The 18,560-nt window shown below is 38.1% G+C and overlaps 1 protein-coding gene across 2 annotated transcripts in view; it reads right to left on the minus strand.

Moving 5' to 3' along the window:
* Positions 1-1,743: 1,743 nt before the first annotated feature.
* The window catches only part of LOC114472109 (uncharacterized), a 36,144-nt gene continuing 19,327 nt past the window's right edge, over positions 1,744-18,560 (minus strand). For both annotated transcript variants that reach the window (XM_028461214.1, XM_028461213.1), the window contains exons 27-45: positions 15,753-15,801; positions 15,593-15,673; positions 13,406-13,921; positions 12,374-12,510; positions 12,097-12,154; positions 11,839-11,996; positions 8,808-9,474; positions 8,356-8,483; positions 8,172-8,270; positions 6,779-6,836; positions 6,006-6,137; positions 5,602-5,919; positions 5,454-5,528; positions 5,244-5,377; positions 5,020-5,151; positions 4,851-4,908; positions 4,683-4,760; positions 4,495-4,590; positions 1,744-3,273 (exon numbers count right to left, since the gene is read on the minus strand). In XM_028461214.1, coding sequence (XP_028317015.1) covers positions 1,814-3,273; positions 4,495-4,590; positions 4,683-4,760; positions 4,851-4,908; positions 5,020-5,151; positions 5,244-5,377; positions 5,454-5,528; positions 5,602-5,919; positions 6,006-6,137; positions 6,779-6,836; positions 8,172-8,270; positions 8,356-8,483; positions 8,808-9,474; positions 11,839-11,996; positions 12,097-12,154; positions 12,374-12,510; positions 13,406-13,921; positions 15,593-15,673; positions 15,753-15,801 — 4,434 coding nt within the window. In that variant the 3' untranslated portion in view covers positions 1,744-1,813. The remainder of the gene's footprint in view (positions 3,274-4,494; positions 4,591-4,682; positions 4,761-4,850; positions 4,909-5,019; positions 5,152-5,243; positions 5,378-5,453; positions 5,529-5,601; positions 5,920-6,005; positions 6,138-6,778; positions 6,837-8,171; positions 8,271-8,355; positions 8,484-8,807; positions 9,475-11,838; positions 11,997-12,096; positions 12,155-12,373; positions 12,511-13,405; positions 13,922-15,592; positions 15,674-15,752; positions 15,802-18,560) is intronic.

The following is an 18,560-nucleotide window of genomic DNA, read 5'->3' on the forward strand; positions in this document are numbered from 1 at the left end:
CAGTGTAAAGACTTTAAAACTGGAGTAATGTGCTCTGACCTCTTTGTTCTGGTTAAGACCTGAGCTGCAGCGTTCTCCACCAGCTGTAGCTGTTTGATGCTCTTTTGGGGGATTCCTGTCAGAAGACTACTACAATAGTCCAGTCTGCTGGAGATAAAAGCATGTACCAGTTTCTCCTGATCTTTCTGAGTCATTAAACCTTTCACTCTGGAGATGTTCTTTAGGTGGTAGAAGCTGTTTTTGTGATAGATTTGATCTGACTGCTGAATGTAAGATCTGAGTCAATCAGAACATCAAGGTTTTTGACTTGGTCTTTAGCTTTTAAAGATCGAGACTCATGATAATTGCTGACAGCAGTCCTCTTTTCCTTGTTACCAAAGATAATCACCTCCATCTTGTCATGGTTTAGTTGAAGGAAGTTTTCACTCATCCAGCAGTTTACTTTTTCTAAACAGTCACACAACATCTCAATGGGACCATAGTCATCTGGGTTCAGTGATAGATATAGTTGTGTGTCATCTGCGTAGCTCTGATAATCAACCTTACAGTTCTGTAAAATTTGTCCTAAAGGAAGCATATAAAGGCTAAACAGAAGGGGTCCAAGAACAGAGCCCTGAGGAACCCCAGGAACCCTAATGGGATATTAGTTCCCAGTTCTGAAACTTGACTGTATCACGAGAAATGTAACATTCCATTGTTCCTTTGGGGGGTTGTTGTCTTGACACCCTGATCGACATGATGGTAAGCCAAAGAGTCAGCCAATCGCCAGCAACATGCTGGGGTTTCGGGGGTGAAAAACCCAAGATGTTATCTGTACTGCTTGAAGTTGGGATTGAGTCTTCCTTGAGCCTGCGAACTGGTAATGTGGAGAGCAGCCTGCTTTTCTCAGCCCAGAATCCTCCCAGCTTCCTACCGCCTGCGTGTGTGTAGGGGCTGGTTGGTTGTAAATTCACTTGTGACTAACTTAGAATAAAAGATAATTAGAAATACCCTGATCATCTTTCCTTCAAGCTGATCATCAAAAAACTGGGAAGGTAGAGGTAATAAAAACCTTACGGCGAGCGACTACATTGTGAAAAAATGTGGTTGGTCCGACCATATTTTTATATGTATAATAAAGGGAAATGGGACAAGTTTGGTATTTAGCCATTGGGGGGAATGGTCCAAAAATGGATGTCATCTTACACAAGACTGACAATGCAAAGCAAACGGCTTCTGTCCAAATAAATATATAGGAGAATTGTCACGTTAAAGAAACATTGTTAATGTTTAAAGCCTTGCAGTAGATTAAAAACAAGTGTGTAGTAGATTTATTTACGATTATAGTGTAATATATAATATTGATGAAAACTGCATGAAAAGCAGGGATGTTGACCGTATAACAAACTTCATCCAGATCAAACAAACAAGTGTCACAAAAACACGTTAATAACATGAACTGTGATCCGACATGTGCACATTTCCACAAAACAGCAACTGCTTTATTCTTTGTAAATTAAAATAGTTTTTAAAAAAAAAATACCAAAAAAGGATCTTACATTCAAACATCTTGGACCACATTCAAAGTTTTATAAAAACACAAAATGTTTCAATTACACAACCTTGTATAAAAAAATAGATATAATTTCTTCATACTAAAGTTTAATCAGCTGCCTTACTCAGTAAACATAAAAACAAAAAACAATACCTGACTGAAGTTTCTCAGTTTTATGACCTTGAATAATGGAGCCTACAGATCCTCTGTCAAATACTAAAATAACCTCCTTAATGAATTATAACACACTGTCAAACACAACTGCAAATACAGTTGGAACTATTGGAACGGATACTGGTGCATCTGGTATTGCTGGTAGAGACGATACTGTTCCTGCTGCCATTGTTGATACTGTTGGTTTTGTTGGTACGCTTGTTGTTGCTGCATTGAAATGGCAGGATTTTGTGCGAATGATTGCATGTAGTTGACAACTGCTGGGGAATAATCACACACAGCTGATTGATTTAAACCTCCTGAGTTGACAGCTGGGTTAAATGAAGGGTAAGCATTAGGGTAAATTGGAGAGTTAGGTGGAGGGTTAAATGGAGGCATCACAAGTGGGTGTACAGTAGAGTTAAAGGGTGGGTTGACAGGAGGGTTTATCAGAGGGTTAACTGGTGGTATGCAAACTGAAAGTCCACTTGTTCCATAAACTGCTTGGCTGTACTGTGCATAGGTTGTCAGGGTGACAGATGTTTCTGTAGTAGGCGTGGTGACGGCGATCTGAGGAACTTCGTTCACAGGCAGGGCTTGACTTTGAGGGCTGCTGAATGAATGATAAGCGTTTGCTGCTCTTTGAGTTACAATTGTGTTGATGGGACAAACTGAAGTCTCATCAGGCTTGGTTTCCTTTTCTGGGTCTTGATTTACACAGCCAGATTCAGGCTTGCTCATATTTTCCTGCACAACATGTACAAGTTGTTGTAAGTCACTGGGGTTTATGGAGGCACTTGTTGGTGGAGCAATAGCAGTTTTGCTTTTAATATCGGCTAACAATGTTTTGTTGTCCAAAGAGGCGTTGGCAAAAGAGACAGATTTGCCACATGGGGTAAGTACCTGATTCTTTGATTCAAAGTGTGAAAGGACTTCCTTTGGCGTTGTGACCTCCACAGAAACGGGGGTAGTTGGTTTTGTTGCTGTGCTTTGAACAAGACAATTTTTTTGTTTGGCTTCATCCCCCTTGACATTTATGTTACTTGTGCCAGGACATAGTTCGATACTTTTCATCGTTTCCCTTGAGTTGGTGGAACCGGAGTCGACTGCTTTGGTGTTGTTGGATGCTGATAATGACAGTTGTAATTTCTGATTTCTCATTTTAATGATGTAATTTGAAAGGACAGCAAAGTAATTTAAATGTACTTGTTGATCTGATGTAGGGTTCACCAACTCAGTGGGTGATTCAGAGGGGGGCTGAGCCTGCCCTGGATTCGGTTTCCATTTTTTTGGCAAAGGGTCGTCATTTGGACTAATAGGGCTAGATCTAGCAAGTGTTTCTAAAGATGCATCCGGTGGCCTTTTCCTGGATAGAGAGCATTTACCAGGGAAACAATGGGCTTCTTTTGTTTTAGTATAAACCGGATTCATGTTGTTTTCTTTGACCTGTGATGTAGACATGAGGTCTTCTGACTGTTTAAAAACTAGTGCTGAGACTCCTGGGTCCTCAGAGAGACTGTGGCAACTCTCTTTGGGACTGACATGCCTGTCACTTGTCACACCTTCTGAACCAAACCTGGATTCATCTTTGAAGAGAGACAACAGAAGAAAAAATAACAATACATTTTATTACAAAGGAAATGCTTTTGATGGCTTTAAGCTGCTACCCACGAGTATTTGACAGACAGAATCATAGTGTCTGCCTCAGATCAATTAATCAAACATCATTCACTCCAAAAAGAAAGGAAAACAGTCAAAATTGCTGTTTGAAGGATTGTTTTCATATCTATCTTAAAAACTCAGTTTGTTGACCTTTTCATTGCATTGCGGGATGTGGAGTCGTGGAGATGGATGCATAGAATTGTTATTTACTTCTATCAGATATCATAAGGAATTAGAGTTTAGATCGGGCCCATAAAATCCAGCCCGACCCGGGCCCGCGGGCATGAAAATGAAAAACTTTCACGCAGCAATTTAGACCTTTTTTCTTTCTTTGTGAAGTAAATGATGTTTATCTATGAGGCCTACACAATATCTAATAAAAATTATCGTGAGTAGCAGCTTTAAGAAACATAGTAAAACTTTCATGACATTAAATTTACAAAAAGCATTTAGCTGAAAGTTAAATGATTAGAAATGTTCATTTTCTTTGTGTGAAACATTTGAAAATGTTTTTTAGACATTAAAAAAAACATGTTTAACAAATGTATACTATTAGTAAAGATACTGTTCTATCTATATATTATCTGATAAAAATATCCTCTTAAAGACAGATACCACAGCACTAAATATACTGTACTTAAAAAAGCTTCCTGCTCTAAGAATGCTTTCTGTTTACTTTAAATCACAGCAACAAAGTGGTAAAAACACTTCTCAAAGCAACATTTCTGCTTCTGCGCTCTTTGCATTCTTCTAAGGGACTCAGAATCCCACAATGCAATGCGCTAAAGTAATATTTTCAACAAACCAATTGTTTATAATGGATTAAAAAACATGTAAAGAGCTAGTTCCAACTCCATTAATTTGAGTAAATCTCTGAGTGGATTTTTATGAACAATTTTAGGATGGCATACTGGTACAGTCTTAAAAATGTCGGGTATGATTTTTACTTTAGTCAATTCTGAAAAATGTTGACCAATGAAGGCTTGCAGCTTCTCTTCAGTAATGTTTAAGGCAAAACTTTAGCTTTCATTTTAAACCTCCTTTGAGCTTATTTATATGGAGCAGAAAGACAAGCATCCTTAAGTATTTTATGAACTGAACGTGGAGAAATGTTGATGTTTGTAAAAATATCTTAAGCAACAAACCATTTCCACTTTTCTCATCTGTTTCAGGTATTGGAGCCGAAAGCACCTGTGATGTGAGAGTCTCTTCCAGACCCTGTACAGCCTCAGTGTGCTGGACTTTAATCAAAAGAAAAACATATATCATATCATGGTCTTCGTGGCATTTGAGTCATTATTGCAGGAGAATATTAAAGATGGAGTGGACTTACTTTTCTGTTGTAAAGGACAGAGTAGTTCCCAAGGGGCTCTCTGCTTCTGCTTACTGATGCTTTGAAGAGCTTTTACGGCTACAGAAACAAATGAAATAGTACCGTAGATTCCCGTTAAGTGTGTAACTACATTATCCATAAGTCAGAGTTGTTTTCATGTCAAGCTACCTTCACAGAATGTTGAGTTCTGAAGATATTCATAGAACTCTAGCCTCAGCAAAACTACCTTTGAACAAAAGAACATGGATAGCAAAAAGTGAAAACAATGTCTCACAACAAGTTGAAGAAAAAAAAAATTCTGAAATAACATTTTGAGTGTACAGGGCTAATATGTTACCTTAACATCAACCTCCAGAGCACGATCACGATTTGACAGCTCATGAACAACGTAATCAAAAATTTCTAGTTTTTCATCCATGCTCAAATCCTCTTCCGACCAAAACTCCAGCAACTCAGAGTGGTTTTTCCTCTAAAAGATATGCACAACAGATTACAACAGACAAAAGGTAGAGGAAACTCCAGTGAACTTTGTAAAATTGTGCCACTTCACTCAACACATACCACATAATTGAACTGGTGAACCAGACTGATGAAATGCTGACAGATGTCATTGACTGGTATCATCATCTCACAACTCTCACAAAGGTAGAAGGTTCTACGAGAGACTTCTCGACACTCCCACACCTTGTCCTTACCTGGTGGACACTCTGGATTCAAAATGCTTGCATTTTGGTAGGACACATGTATGAATGATGAAACGGCGATACTTGCCAACAATTGGTTTGGAGTCCAGATTTTTCACTTTTAAATATGAAGCCAAATTACTCGACTCGTCAATTTGTTGCCCTGTGACATCCATAATGATTAGACTAGAGCACATTTAAAGGCTGAAAGAACATATAATCCTCAAAGTACGGACCTTTTCCAAAGAATTCCAGAGTTGGGTCGTGTTCAGCGCCACATGTGTCTTCCTGGATGGGTCTTTGCTGGTTTTGCAGCATATCATTGGTGACGGTAAATGAAGTTTGCGGATTCGCTTCTACAACTTCTGTCAATGACGTCCATTTACTTTCTGATATCTTCAGTGCATTCTGTGATTTCGGGTCTGGCATCTGCTGTGGCTGCTGTTGGCTGCTTACATGAGCTTCCTGAAAGGTCTCAGGAGTTTTGGAAAACTGGGATGGGGAGACAACTTCTTCAGGCTGTGCAGCACTATGAGGATTTTCTACATCAACTCCTGAGAAGACAGAACAACATGGATTAGTTTGTCAGGTTCCACCATAGAAAACATAAAGACTATGTATAGAAGGGTACGGGATTTACTGCAATCTGAGCTAGAAACTTCACATGGACTTCCTTGCGAAAATTCCTGAGACACTTTTGCAGGGTTGGCCAAGCCCTTTGCACAGTTTCTCATGTCCCTGCTCTGTAGCAGGTTTTTTATTTCATCAATAGCTGAAATTGAAAAGACAAAAAATAGGTTAAAAATCTAAATAATACAATTAAGACCAGACAGAACTGAATAAAATAGATATTGACTCCACATCCCTCATTGCAATGCACAAACTTTTCAGACAATGCCAATAAGGGTGTGTTTACAGTGAAGATCAAACCAAACTTTCGAGCGGTGGTTTCAACCGTTTACATCTTTTCCGTGCAAATGAGCTTCAATTTATTGTTCTATGCGGCCTATACTATGTAATTATTGGTTTAAAAAAAGAAGTCTCCAGCAGCTTAAATACAAGTAGAAATTTAGGCTGACTGAATCCTTCAACAACTTAGCAGTCAAAAAATCCATTTGAATTCAATTGACTGAAACTATACTAAGACAAAAAACATTTCAGATGACAATAATAGCAACTAAAAACTATATTCTAATGCAAAAATGAATCGTGGTGCAAAGAAAGAGCCTAATACATGATAACCATAGATTGGGAATTTTTTTTACTTCTACAATGACGATCCTTTTTATGTTTTGAAGAATTGCGTGAAGCCAGAGATTGAAAACATTTGGGTTCAGGACCACATTCGGCTCAATTTGTTTTTAAAAAAATTGATCCAGTAAAATTGAAACAATCACTTCATGAAAACTTTACCTTTGGAAGCTTTAAGACTGGCCAGCCTTCCATACTGCTCCCACGTGACATTGATTGACTATTCAGAAAGAAAAAGCAAATATTTCAAACTATAATGATCAAAATACTAACCACTTATGCTTGTTTTATGAAAATAAAATAATCGATACACAATACGTTTTTATTTCTACCGTAAACATCTTGAAAAAACCAGATCAAGGCAAATGATCAAATGAGCGGAAAGTAAACTATAAATTCAGACTAATGGAAGTATCTTTAACATTTTTTTGTATTTCATTCATACAGTGCTTAGTGACATACACTGAACAAAAATATAAATGCAACACTTGTTTTTGCTCCCATTTTTCATGAGCTGAACTAAAAGATCTAAAACATTTTCTATATAAACAAAAGACCAATTTCTCACAGATCTGTCTAAATCTGCTAGTGAGCACTTCTCCTTTGCAGAGATAATCCATCCCACCTAACAGGTGTGGCATATCAAGAAGCTGATTAGACAACATGATTATTGCACAGGTGAGCCTTCGGCTAGCCACAATATAAAATAAAAAAAAAACACTAAAAATGTTCACTTTAATCACACAGCACAAAGCCACAGATGTTGCAAGTTGTGAGGAGTGTGCAATTGGCATGCTGACTGCAGGAATGTCCACCAGAGTTATTGCCCGTGAATTGAGTTGTAGGGAGTTGTAGGTATTGGGTCAATGAGAATGTTGACACAGGTGTTGGTCGTTATCAGGAACATGGGAACCTATTATCTGTTCCATATGTGAGACTTGTTTTTCTCTTATGATGGTATCCAGAACTGAGCTGTTTTCTTATAGGGTGATGAGCTAATGTTAAAGGTTGGAAGATTCAACTCTAAACATATATACAAGGGATTTTCCTTTCCAGCCTCAGAGTTTTGCAATAATTCGACCAGCATGCTCTCAACAGGTTTCATTCTTTGTTACTTGTTTAGGACTTTTGTTTGTATTAATAAACTGCGTATTATTTACAAGTCTCTGGTCCCGAAGACTTTTTCCACACCATCTTTTTGTCATCGCATCCACATCACAAGAAACAACACTGTCTAATCGGCATCTTGAAATGCCACACCTGTGAGGTGGGATGGATTATCTCGCAAAAGAGAAGTGCTCACTAACACAGATTTAGACAGATTTGTGAACAACATTTGAAAGAAATAGGTCTTTTGTGTATATAGAAAATCTTTTAGATGTTTTAGGTCAGCTCATGAAAAATGGGAGCAAAAACAAAAGTTGCGTTTATATTTTTGTTCAGTGTATGTAGTGCAAACAGTATCTTTCATGTCTTGTATCAAATGTGCTAAAACAGAATATTCTAACAACGCATTAATCCTTTAGTTGATTGAAGGTAGCCTTGAGCTAATTACCTCATCTGCATACCCCTGTTGTTTTTCCTCCTTGGCCAGGGCATTCAATTTCTCTTCAATTTCCTTTGGCTCGATGCTCAATCTGGGGAACATCATTTGCTGGAAGCACAGTGAGCAGTGAGCTTCACTTCTTATACATGCTTAACCCTTGTGTTTGCTAGAATTCATAAAAAAAAGCACTCACCAAGTAATTGTAATGGTGTTCAATGCTGCTCAGGTGTTGCGAGTACAATAATCTGACCGAGCACAGTTTACAGTAAACCTGACGCTTACTTTTGGTTGGGCAGACGACTTTGATCATCTGATTTCTGCCTTTAGAGGATTTAAAACAGAGGTGTTAGAAAATTTTGTAATTTGTATAGTGTGTATGCATTATCATTATAAAACTTTGAATATGTGCATGTTAAACTCTGCTTCTGCTCTAATGAATTTAGAATTTGCTCTGCAAAGTCCAATGTTTAGAGCTGTTTTATTAACAATATGTCAGCGTCAGTTTCTCCTCTTTGCTAGCGAGTACTGATTAAACTGTGCTTTCACTGTCTCTCTTATTCTTAAAGGTTTTTTTCCCAAAATACAAGGATAGCAGTGTAAAGAGATTGTCAAAGTAACTTTTGTTGCAACATTAGGGAGACTAACCAATTCTGGGAAGGAATTTAATTGACTCCAGGTTCTTCCAAACCCTACAGGAAGGTTCGGTCAGTGGTTGTTTTGGTTCAGATCCGAAAGATGTGGTTGCGGCCAGGCGGGAAACATCAGGTATTTGGTTCTTATGAGCATGTGTTTCAGTATTAGCATTTGGACAAGCAGGTCGACGTTTGTCTCTGCATATTTCAGTTCCCTTATGCACGTCAGCAGGAGAAAAGAAGTCATCTTTGGACTTATTGGTGACTGAGGTTTTGGTAGAAGTTTGAGAATATTTTGGATAGTTTTTAGGTATTTGGGTTTTAAGTCCAGCAATATTTGTGGTGTGATTTTTTTCTGATTTAGCAGCAGCTTTTCCTTTGAGTGGAGCAGACGCTGTCACAAGGTTTGTGGTGGAGAAGACATCTCCTGAGGTGGTGGATGTCACTGTTGTCAGTTTGGAAGAGGCAGCTGTAACTTTTGAGGATATTGTCTTATCCTCTGTCACTGAAGGGGTAAATGTGTCGCAAATTTCCATAGGTACATTATGGCACATCTCAGCTTTTGTGTCTTTACTGGTCAAGTCATCATCCTTTGGTATGGAAAACCCTCTGGTCATTTCAGAGGAAGTGGCTGTGACGGCCAGACTATGTCCATCCTTGGAGAGATCAGCATACTTCAACTTTAAGAAAAAGAAAACACAAACAAATGAAAGATTATTCACATCTCTGTGTAGAGGTAATGAAGAATACATATAGATAAAAGTGCAATACACAAGTTGAGAGTTTCAAACCATAAAGGAAGTTTGGACCCCACACAACAAAGTAGCTGCTAAGAGGCTGGTATGAGATCAGATAGCCAAACCAATACAATGGAGATAGAGTCGGAGACAGGAGAATCTGTGATTATTACGCAACTGTAAACCAATGACAGTTTGGCATATTTTTCTTTAAAACGAAATACAGTAGTCCCTCGTTTATCACGGGGGTTATGTTCTAAAAAAACGCAATAAGTGAAATCTGCAAAGTAGTCAACTTTAATTTTTTTTACAATTATTATACATGTTTTAAGGCTGTAAAACCCCTCATAACACACTTTATACACTTTTCTCAAACAGGAATTAACATTTTCTCACATTTCTCTCTTGTTTAAACACTCTCAAAGTTCAAATCTTCGTAGATTTTAAAAACAAACCTGTTTTCAAACATACAGCACTTCAGAGTCACACTGTCAGCGATCACACATTGATGCCGAACACAATCAGAGTCTTTGTTGACGATGACGTCAGGCTGTCAATATGGACACCGGTCTGTTCACCCATTCAACCATGGAGTAGAAGCTGTGTGGGACCACCTGGAGCTGTACGACACGGCCTTTATAACCGGGACCAGACTAAGAAGGATTTGACGTGGAGGAGAATCAGCGAAGAGGTGGTAGTAGCAGGTAAAACTTCTCTCTGTAGTTTTCATCTTCGGAAGTCGGCACTGAGCTAGGATAGCATTAGCCGCTATTCACACTGGCTTTTTTCACTGGTGGTTTATGTTTATGAGAGGAAAAAAAGGAGCGCAGCTTCTCGCTTCACAGGGAGTGAAACTCACAGAGTTGGATGTGTCGCTGGTCAGCGGGGCTTAACTTCAAACGTGCATATGAAGCGAATGGGGACATTTTGTGATCCTGCGACATATGCGGAATGTTTTGTGCGGCAGATGCGTCTGATGCTGCAGAAGACGCATTAGGTGTGAATGCAGCATTAGCGAATCAGGACGCAGAATACAATGCGCATTCATACGCTGTAAAAAAACACAGAGGCCGTGAAAGGTGAACCGCGTTATAGTGAGGGAATCAAAAGTAAGACCTTAAAATATCTTAGGATGGTTATATTTGGTAAAACCTCCAAATGAGCTGCAAGGAAGAATCCCAAGCTTTGCTGTTAAAACATGGTAAAAAGAAACATAACTCATTCCAGCTTCTCTTACACCATGCCGGCAAACTGTGTAGGATTTCCTATCCAAACAATCAACGGGCACAAACTGACAACAGCTCCTCTGTTTCCCATTACATCAATAACAAGCAGCAACACATGCATTTGAGTTCAATGATCCGACTCATCTACATGTTTCTCCTCTTTGAAAACACTAAAAAAAACTTGCCCTTATGATTTTCTTTCAGATCCAACAACTACTATTCCAAGTAGCAACTACAGCCTATCTCCTTCAAGCTAGTAATCCAGATGCAGCTGCTGACAAAATAACTTACACAGCAGACAACACACAGCAAAATATCTGTACTAGGAGTCCAAACCTTCAAAACTCTTTCTGTGCCTTCATTAGATCGGTGAGCTACTGTCCACAAAGTGTAGGTTTAATACAGATAGAATAGAAATATGTTGCCTGCATGCATCCAAAACAGAGGAGGGAGAAAAATAGGACATTATTCAAAAGTTGTATTCAAGGGCTTGACCTACACATTATTGAGTCTGTGTCCAGGACCATGCTCGCAAGAACCACCTGGGAAGTTGAAAGAGAAATCACCCCTTTTCATGAAATAGTTAAGTTTTCTTAATCACTTAATTTTAATTTTTGGCTCCCTCCATCATACTATGCTGAACTTGTTTTCCCACAATTCATGTTTTTTTTTTAAACTTCACAACTTTGTCCTGCCACAAATACAAATTAAGGACGCCATAATTGACTATGTTACGTCCCGGCATCAATGCAGTCTTCAATGTTCCGCATCGTGGTGCATTGTATAAACGATTAATTTCGACACCCCTAAGACTAATTCCAGGGAACTTGCTGTACTTAGAGTTTTATCAAGACCATGTCCAAGTTTGTTAATGCAGCTTATCACTTGTAGGACATTAAAAACTAATTGAAAATTACATAATCTAACTCAGGTCAGGGAGAGGTAACCACTTAGCAATCAATGTAAGAGTGCATAACTTCCACTTTCATTCATAAAAATAACAAAAAAAAATTCACATATTTGGAACACAATTGCATTTGGAATGACTGAAAAAGTAGGTTTTACCACTATGATCACTGACCTTGCTGTCCTTTAATGTATCATCACTGTCATGTTGATCATCAAGAGTAACTGTGGTGTCCACTTGTATGATAGTAGCTGAAGATAGAGGATCAGCAACTAAAGGGATTTTAAGATGAGCTTCCCTTGAATCCAGGAATGCTTTGATTGTCAGTACGGCTGCAAAATTAGATAAAACAGTGTTAAAATCTCCACAGTTAGTTCATTTTAACCTAAAGTTTTTGTCTTTTTATGAAATTGGACCAGATGGCATTCGTACCTGTTTCAAAGTTTTGGATTGAGATCTTAATGTAATCGTCTTCACCAAGAAACAGAACCTAGAGTGCAGACGTTAGAAACATCAAAATAAAATATGTATCCGGCCTCTGTTGCTTAGCATAGATTCTAAGAAAATAAATATCCTTGAGAATATTGTAATTATAAGATGCAAATTCATTTACCGTACTTGACAGTTATTTTAAAATTATCAAAATTTGGTGAATTTAACGCCATACTTATCTGTAGACGACCAACTTGAAACGTTTACTTGCACTTACCTTTTGATGAACTTTTGGATGGCCAAGCTCTGTAATGTGACTGATGATGTTCCCTTGAGGAATCTTTAGAGAGCAGCACTCACAGATGTAGATTGGTTCATGTTTATCACAGCGACAATCAAAGAGTGTGCTCAAACCTGCAGAAAACCAAATACGGTTTCACATTAGGCCACATCCACTTGTAACTGACTAATTTTATAACTCGAACACTTTCCCCGTGTACATTATGTTCACGCTATCATTTCCAGGACAGAAACATTTTCAAAGTCAGTAGACATAGTGAAGCTAGGCCTGGGACAATAATGAATTAATCAATAGATTACTTTTTTTAACTCAATAACTTGTTTTTAGAGATGTACTAAATTTAATTATTAAGGCACGATTGGTAAAAATTTCAGAATTTTTCTAGAGGGAGATTTTTGGTCATGTTGTTGAGGTTATGTGTTTGTTGATGATTTTATATGATTTTACCGATGATTTTATTTTTTGCCAACTTTACTGTTCTTATAGATTTCAAGCTGTTGAATGTTTTCTGTTGCAATTTTCGATCATGTAAAGCACATTGAGTTGCCTTGTGTATGAAATGCGCTATATTTAAATAATTTTGCCTTGCCTTGACCCAAGTGTATAGGATGTCCTGAAAATGTGTTGAAAAGACATGGAATGAACCAATTTAATTTTAAGATGCTTAAGACATAAAACATTGTTCACTGTGACCAAAAAAACAAGGACTTTCCAATACATTTCTGAAATCACACATATACACAGCCAAACCCCTCTAGCAGCATGGAGGTCAATTGCTGAGTGACGTATTTCCCCCGACACTAAACTTTTGTTGTTCAACCACGTGATGCAGTAGCTACAGCGTAGCTCGTGATGCAGTAACATGAAATACAACAGGCTGCTATTGTAAATGTAAAAGAACAACAACGTTGGGCTATGGGGAACCCAAATATATCAATAATGTTTAAATGCATAATGGCCACCAAAGGTAATTGTGGATGAGAGATTTTAGATAGTTTGAATACATACCTTTTTCTAAAGTCACATTAGGATTGTCTGCAGCATCTGCTGCTTCCTCATTCTGTTCAATGTTCTTTATTTTTGGATGTTCCTCACGGAGAATGTCTTGCTCAACAGTGAGCCGCTGTCTTTTGTGGTCCATTTTTATGCACTCATCCCCATCCTGGCAGTTTTCAGGTGTGCTGTTCCTCCTTTTCTTCTCATTTACATTAGGAACACATTTGAATATTCCTTTGCCAACATCTTCTTTACTGTCACTTACTTCACTTTGATTTTCTTCTTCAAGGCATCTGTCAGAATTCAGGCTGCAACTTGGTGGTTTTTGAATTACTGTTTTCTCTTCTCCTTTAAGAAGACGGGAGTCTTTATTGTTCTTTACTGGTTTTACTTCCGATTTTTCTTCACTTGGTGCTTCATTCTTTGAAGCATTCAATGCATTGGCACAGGGTTTCTGGGTATCGCTGTTGGTTTTTGGACTGTTGTTTTTTTCAATGTTTTCTTTTTGTTGTAATGTCTTTGAGGGTACTGGGAAAGAGATTTTAAAATATTAAATTGACAATAAGATTTTTTGCATCATCATCAATAACAACAAAACCTGGAGGGGGGAGCAGTGCTGAAAGAAACAATCGAGCTTAAAACATTCATTAGGTCATAATATACATGAACAAACCTTGCAGTAATTGAAAATTTCAATAAGACACCACCTGTATTCTTGATTAGGTTTATCCTGACAAAGTATGTGTAGCACATTGAATGGTAATAATGATCAATTGTGTAATGATTATGACTACAGCCTATGCCAAAACTTTCACTCTTTAAATTATTATGAACAGATTTTACTGTTGGCCTGAAACATATAGCTTTAGGAGTGAAATATATCTAAATTTATTCACTTACAGTCACATGGACAACAAGAGCACTCAGAGTGCAAACCTCCGCCACATTTAGAGGTACTGTATTTAAAGTGCCTTCCGGATCATCTCCAAAATTGGACTCATTCTTCTTGTTGACACTGTCTATCAGCTCACCATCTTTCATATAAATCTGTTTTTACGCTTTGATGAGGAGGTATTTCAGACCTTTCGGTATTGAAATGTGTCGCAAAAGCGATGGAAACATTTTTTCCGCAAATATACATCACCAGACGTGACGTGCCAGGTCACATGACCACTTATCTCTGAGTAAACATCACGCGTTACGTGTGGACAGAAGAGGACACTGGGACATTTCTAAGCATTATACTTAAAGTTATTAGTGCCACATTAGGCGTGAAACAACAAAGGAATACGGAGTGTTATAAGGTGGTTTGGAGAGTCCGTCAACCTGTGCCGAAGTCTTGCGTTATAATTGCGTTCAAAGCGCAATTAGACTTTGTCGACATTTAGAAATATCGCTTTTAATTTGCGAAAATCTGTAATGGAAACCCAGTGCTCAGTGCAACGCTCAGTCTGACGTACAGCGAGCGGCGCTGCCTCGGAAATGTGAGCACTCGAATACATCTACGTGTTATGCTAATAATCGCTAGCTTTTCCACCCACCGTTACCAACCACAAGCAATTAATCCTATCTACGGCTATGGACAGCCGATTCCTCACAACGAACTGCCCCTTCCCAATGATTAGAGTTAAATTTTATTTAGCAGACACTTTTATCCAAAGCTACGTACAAAACAAAGTTGTTATTAGAGTTAAGGGACTTGCTCAATATCCATGCAAGGCCGCGTGGAGACCTTACAAGCCCGCTAGCTGATATTCTGCACATGCATCGTGGAACAAAACAAGGTTGCATTGATATAGGTTTATGAGTCAGGTAAGAGCCAAAATCACATCTACCTGTTTGCTGTTGTGACGCGCAGCCTTGTTTCAGTGCACAGTTCACAGACACAGATTTTACTTAATTTATTGTGTCAATTTATTGTATTTTGATCACTCTGTAAATAGTGTACCAGATCCTAGCTTGAAGCTAACTTGCATCTGAGGTCATATTGGCAAGTCACTCTTTAAAAACAATAAATACTGTGGTTAAAATATATACAAGACTGCCATTATTACAAACATCAAATGCAGTAAATAATAAAAGCATATTATACTTACAATATTAAAAACATCAAAAACTAAAATGCATAGTGTTATATGGGCGACCGGCGATAGACTAACTTTTATAATGCAATGTAAATTGCAATATGCATCTACTTACACAGCTTTCCTTTGGGGGAAATGGGGGGCACAACCATGTTCTTATTATTATATACCATTCCATAAGATAGGATCTTTTTTTCTGGGGAAAAAAAAAAATATCAGACATTGACAGTAAAGCAGATTACAAATGGCACAAAACATTATAAAAACATACTTACTTCTGCTGAAGGAGCATGGCAACCGCATGCATTGAATGAGCTCGATCACCTGCATTAAAAAAAAAATAAAAACAAAAAATCTAATATGGATTTCTTAATAGGACACAGTAATGCTGGGCCATATATCAATATTTTAATTTATATCGATATATTTATTAGCACAATATCACGTGGAACAAAATATCGTTTATATTGATATAGTTCATTTTGCGTTAAAATAACAATACATTTATTTCCATTGGCCTTAAATCTGCACCTATTTCTCCTCTCCCGTGTCCATGTCTCATACACACAGCTACTCTGCTCTGGCTCTGTGAAGGTAGATATGTTGCAAAATGGGAGAGCTTGTAGAATGTGATCTGAACTTGTAGAATGTGATGCGAGAGCTTGTAAAATGTGTATAAAAAAACCCACACACGTGTGAAATAAATTTAAAGTCCCAAATGATGGGGAAAAAATGTCACTGTGTAGAGTTAAAATTTAAACCCAAAGAAAACATTCACACATGCGTGATCTGAATGTGAATTCACATAAAAAATATTCACAAATGTGTAAAATGATATTTACACAAAGAAAATGACAGCTGCAAACTTGTAATCCAACATTTATTTGCATGTTTAATTAATTGCGTGAATTATCGTTAACAACCAAAACTCCAACAACCAGCTGAAGTTCTCCAACATTGAGGGGATCGTGAGGAAGTGTAGCCAGAGGATGTACCTTCTCAGGAAACTAAACTCCTTTTCTTTCAGTAAGAACATTTTACTGACTTTTTTCTATTAATTTATCAAAAGTGTTTTAGCTTTTTCCATCTGTTGCTGGTATCACTCCATCACAGTACAGGACAGGAACCATTTACACAACAATGTTAAGGTGTGTTCGAGAATTATTGGACTTCCGACCCGCCACCTGAGCATCGTATGAACAGCAGACGTGGCTGAGCTCGTTGTATTCTCAGTGACTCATCTCATGCTTTGTTCACTGTACAGAGGAGGCGAGAGTACACAGCCCTGGGATGACTCAGTACTGGAGCGGACACAATCTGAAAATTGGCCATTCACTAAAAGCAAGAGTAAAATCTGCTCAGGGAGGTTAGAATACGATGATAAACGTTCAATTAAAATATGTGGTTGCATTGTATTAAAAGCAGAGGAAAAATCTGCAAATGACATTCTGGCATGGGACTGGGTTTTTTCTAAATGTTCATATGTTTTATCCAAAAGAAAAAGTATGGCATCATCCACTCCCTTTCCTGCCTTTTATGCGAACTGCAAGGGACCAAGTTTGCTGTCAATCAAGTCAAGAATGATGTTATTAGAATTATATTCTGTGTTTTATATAATCACAAAGGTTCACATTGATTAGCACTGTATTTTATGATCTTTCAGAGTCCAAGGCAATGGTTGAAAAACACTTTATGTTACGCCTTTTATAACACCTGAAACCACAAATGTTTGCACTTCTCACATATATCTAGATGTGATATAAGCATATTTTGTATTCATTAACTAATCACTGATGGAACCTAATCATGATTCATTTATGACTCTGGGAAAAGTCCACAAATCGAAGGATGTCTACCCGGTATATAATCACGATGTAGAAATCATATGTCAGGACAAACATTTTGACACCAACTCAGGTTGTATTCTTTTGTCCTCCTTGATTTACCAGTTAATAAATCAAGTCATTATTGCAACTAAGAAGGCATATCTCTCATTTTTCCTCTGTGTGACTCTTTTTGGTTTTTAAGGCACAACCTTAATATAATTCCAGTAACAAATGATTTCTATGTGAATTTTTTCAAGATTTTTCATCACAAGGGATGTCAGAGCTATAGGCCTGAATTCTTTCAGCTCTTTGGGCCCTTTAGATTTAGGCAAGGGGATGATGTTGGAGGTTTTCCACAGTTTAGGAATAAATCCACTGTTAGGCAAAGTTGAAACAGGTTTGTGAACACCCCACTCAGCTGTTCAGCGCAGTAGCGCAGTGTCCTCCCACAGATTAAATCAGGGCCTGCAGCCTTAAGAAGAGTTTTCAAATAGATCCGTCCTTTTAAACCTTCAGAAGAATGAGTTAAAAGCATTAGGGAGATCACTGTCTTCAATACCATTTATACTGATAAACTGTTTGGGCTTACAGTCAGAATGGTTAAGCAATGCTATGGATTTCATGCCTTTCCAGGCTGCTCTAAGATCACACTCAGCAAACTGGTTTTCAATTTTCTCTCTTTTTTTTTTTTTTACTTGTCTGCACATGCTGTCAAAAGTCAACACCACAGGAAGTCCAATCATTATGAGACAGCAATGCATATTTTGTTATTGCAATAAAATACATTGATTTATTTTATTGCTTAATTGTGACCATCACCAGCCCTCCCTAAGGAAGGGTAAGAAATCTTTTATTATAGGGAGGATATAAAAAGGAAGAGCAGTGTTACACCTAAGTGGAGGGGGAGGGGGAAGGGGATGGGAAAGGGAGCAGGGAGGAGAGACTCAAGGCAGGAAATAGAAAAGGTGGTGAAGAATAGACTGTTTTGCAGTGAGGGTGAAATGTGAGGTTGTAGAATAAATTGTGCTTATTATGTTGTGTAATCCACAATTTTATCCCACATCCCAAGGTGTGCCAGTGCATTGTATACCAGTATTTTTTCCAAAAAAAAAAACGCTACTGCAAACCCAGGAACTGCCTTGGGCCCGCAGATGCAGCCAGGCCAGCAAAAAGAGCGGGGGCCAGGGAGCCCCAGGCAACCCCCCCGCGGCCCAGCAACCCCCCAGATGCCCCCAAGATCCCAGGCCGAGAGGCAGC

This window comes from Gouania willdenowi, chromosome 11 (assembly GCF_900634775.1).
Source record: "Gouania willdenowi chromosome 11, fGouWil2.1, whole genome shotgun sequence".
Taxonomy (NCBI): Eukaryota; Metazoa; Chordata; class Actinopteri; order Blenniiformes; family Gobiesocidae; genus Gouania; species Gouania willdenowi.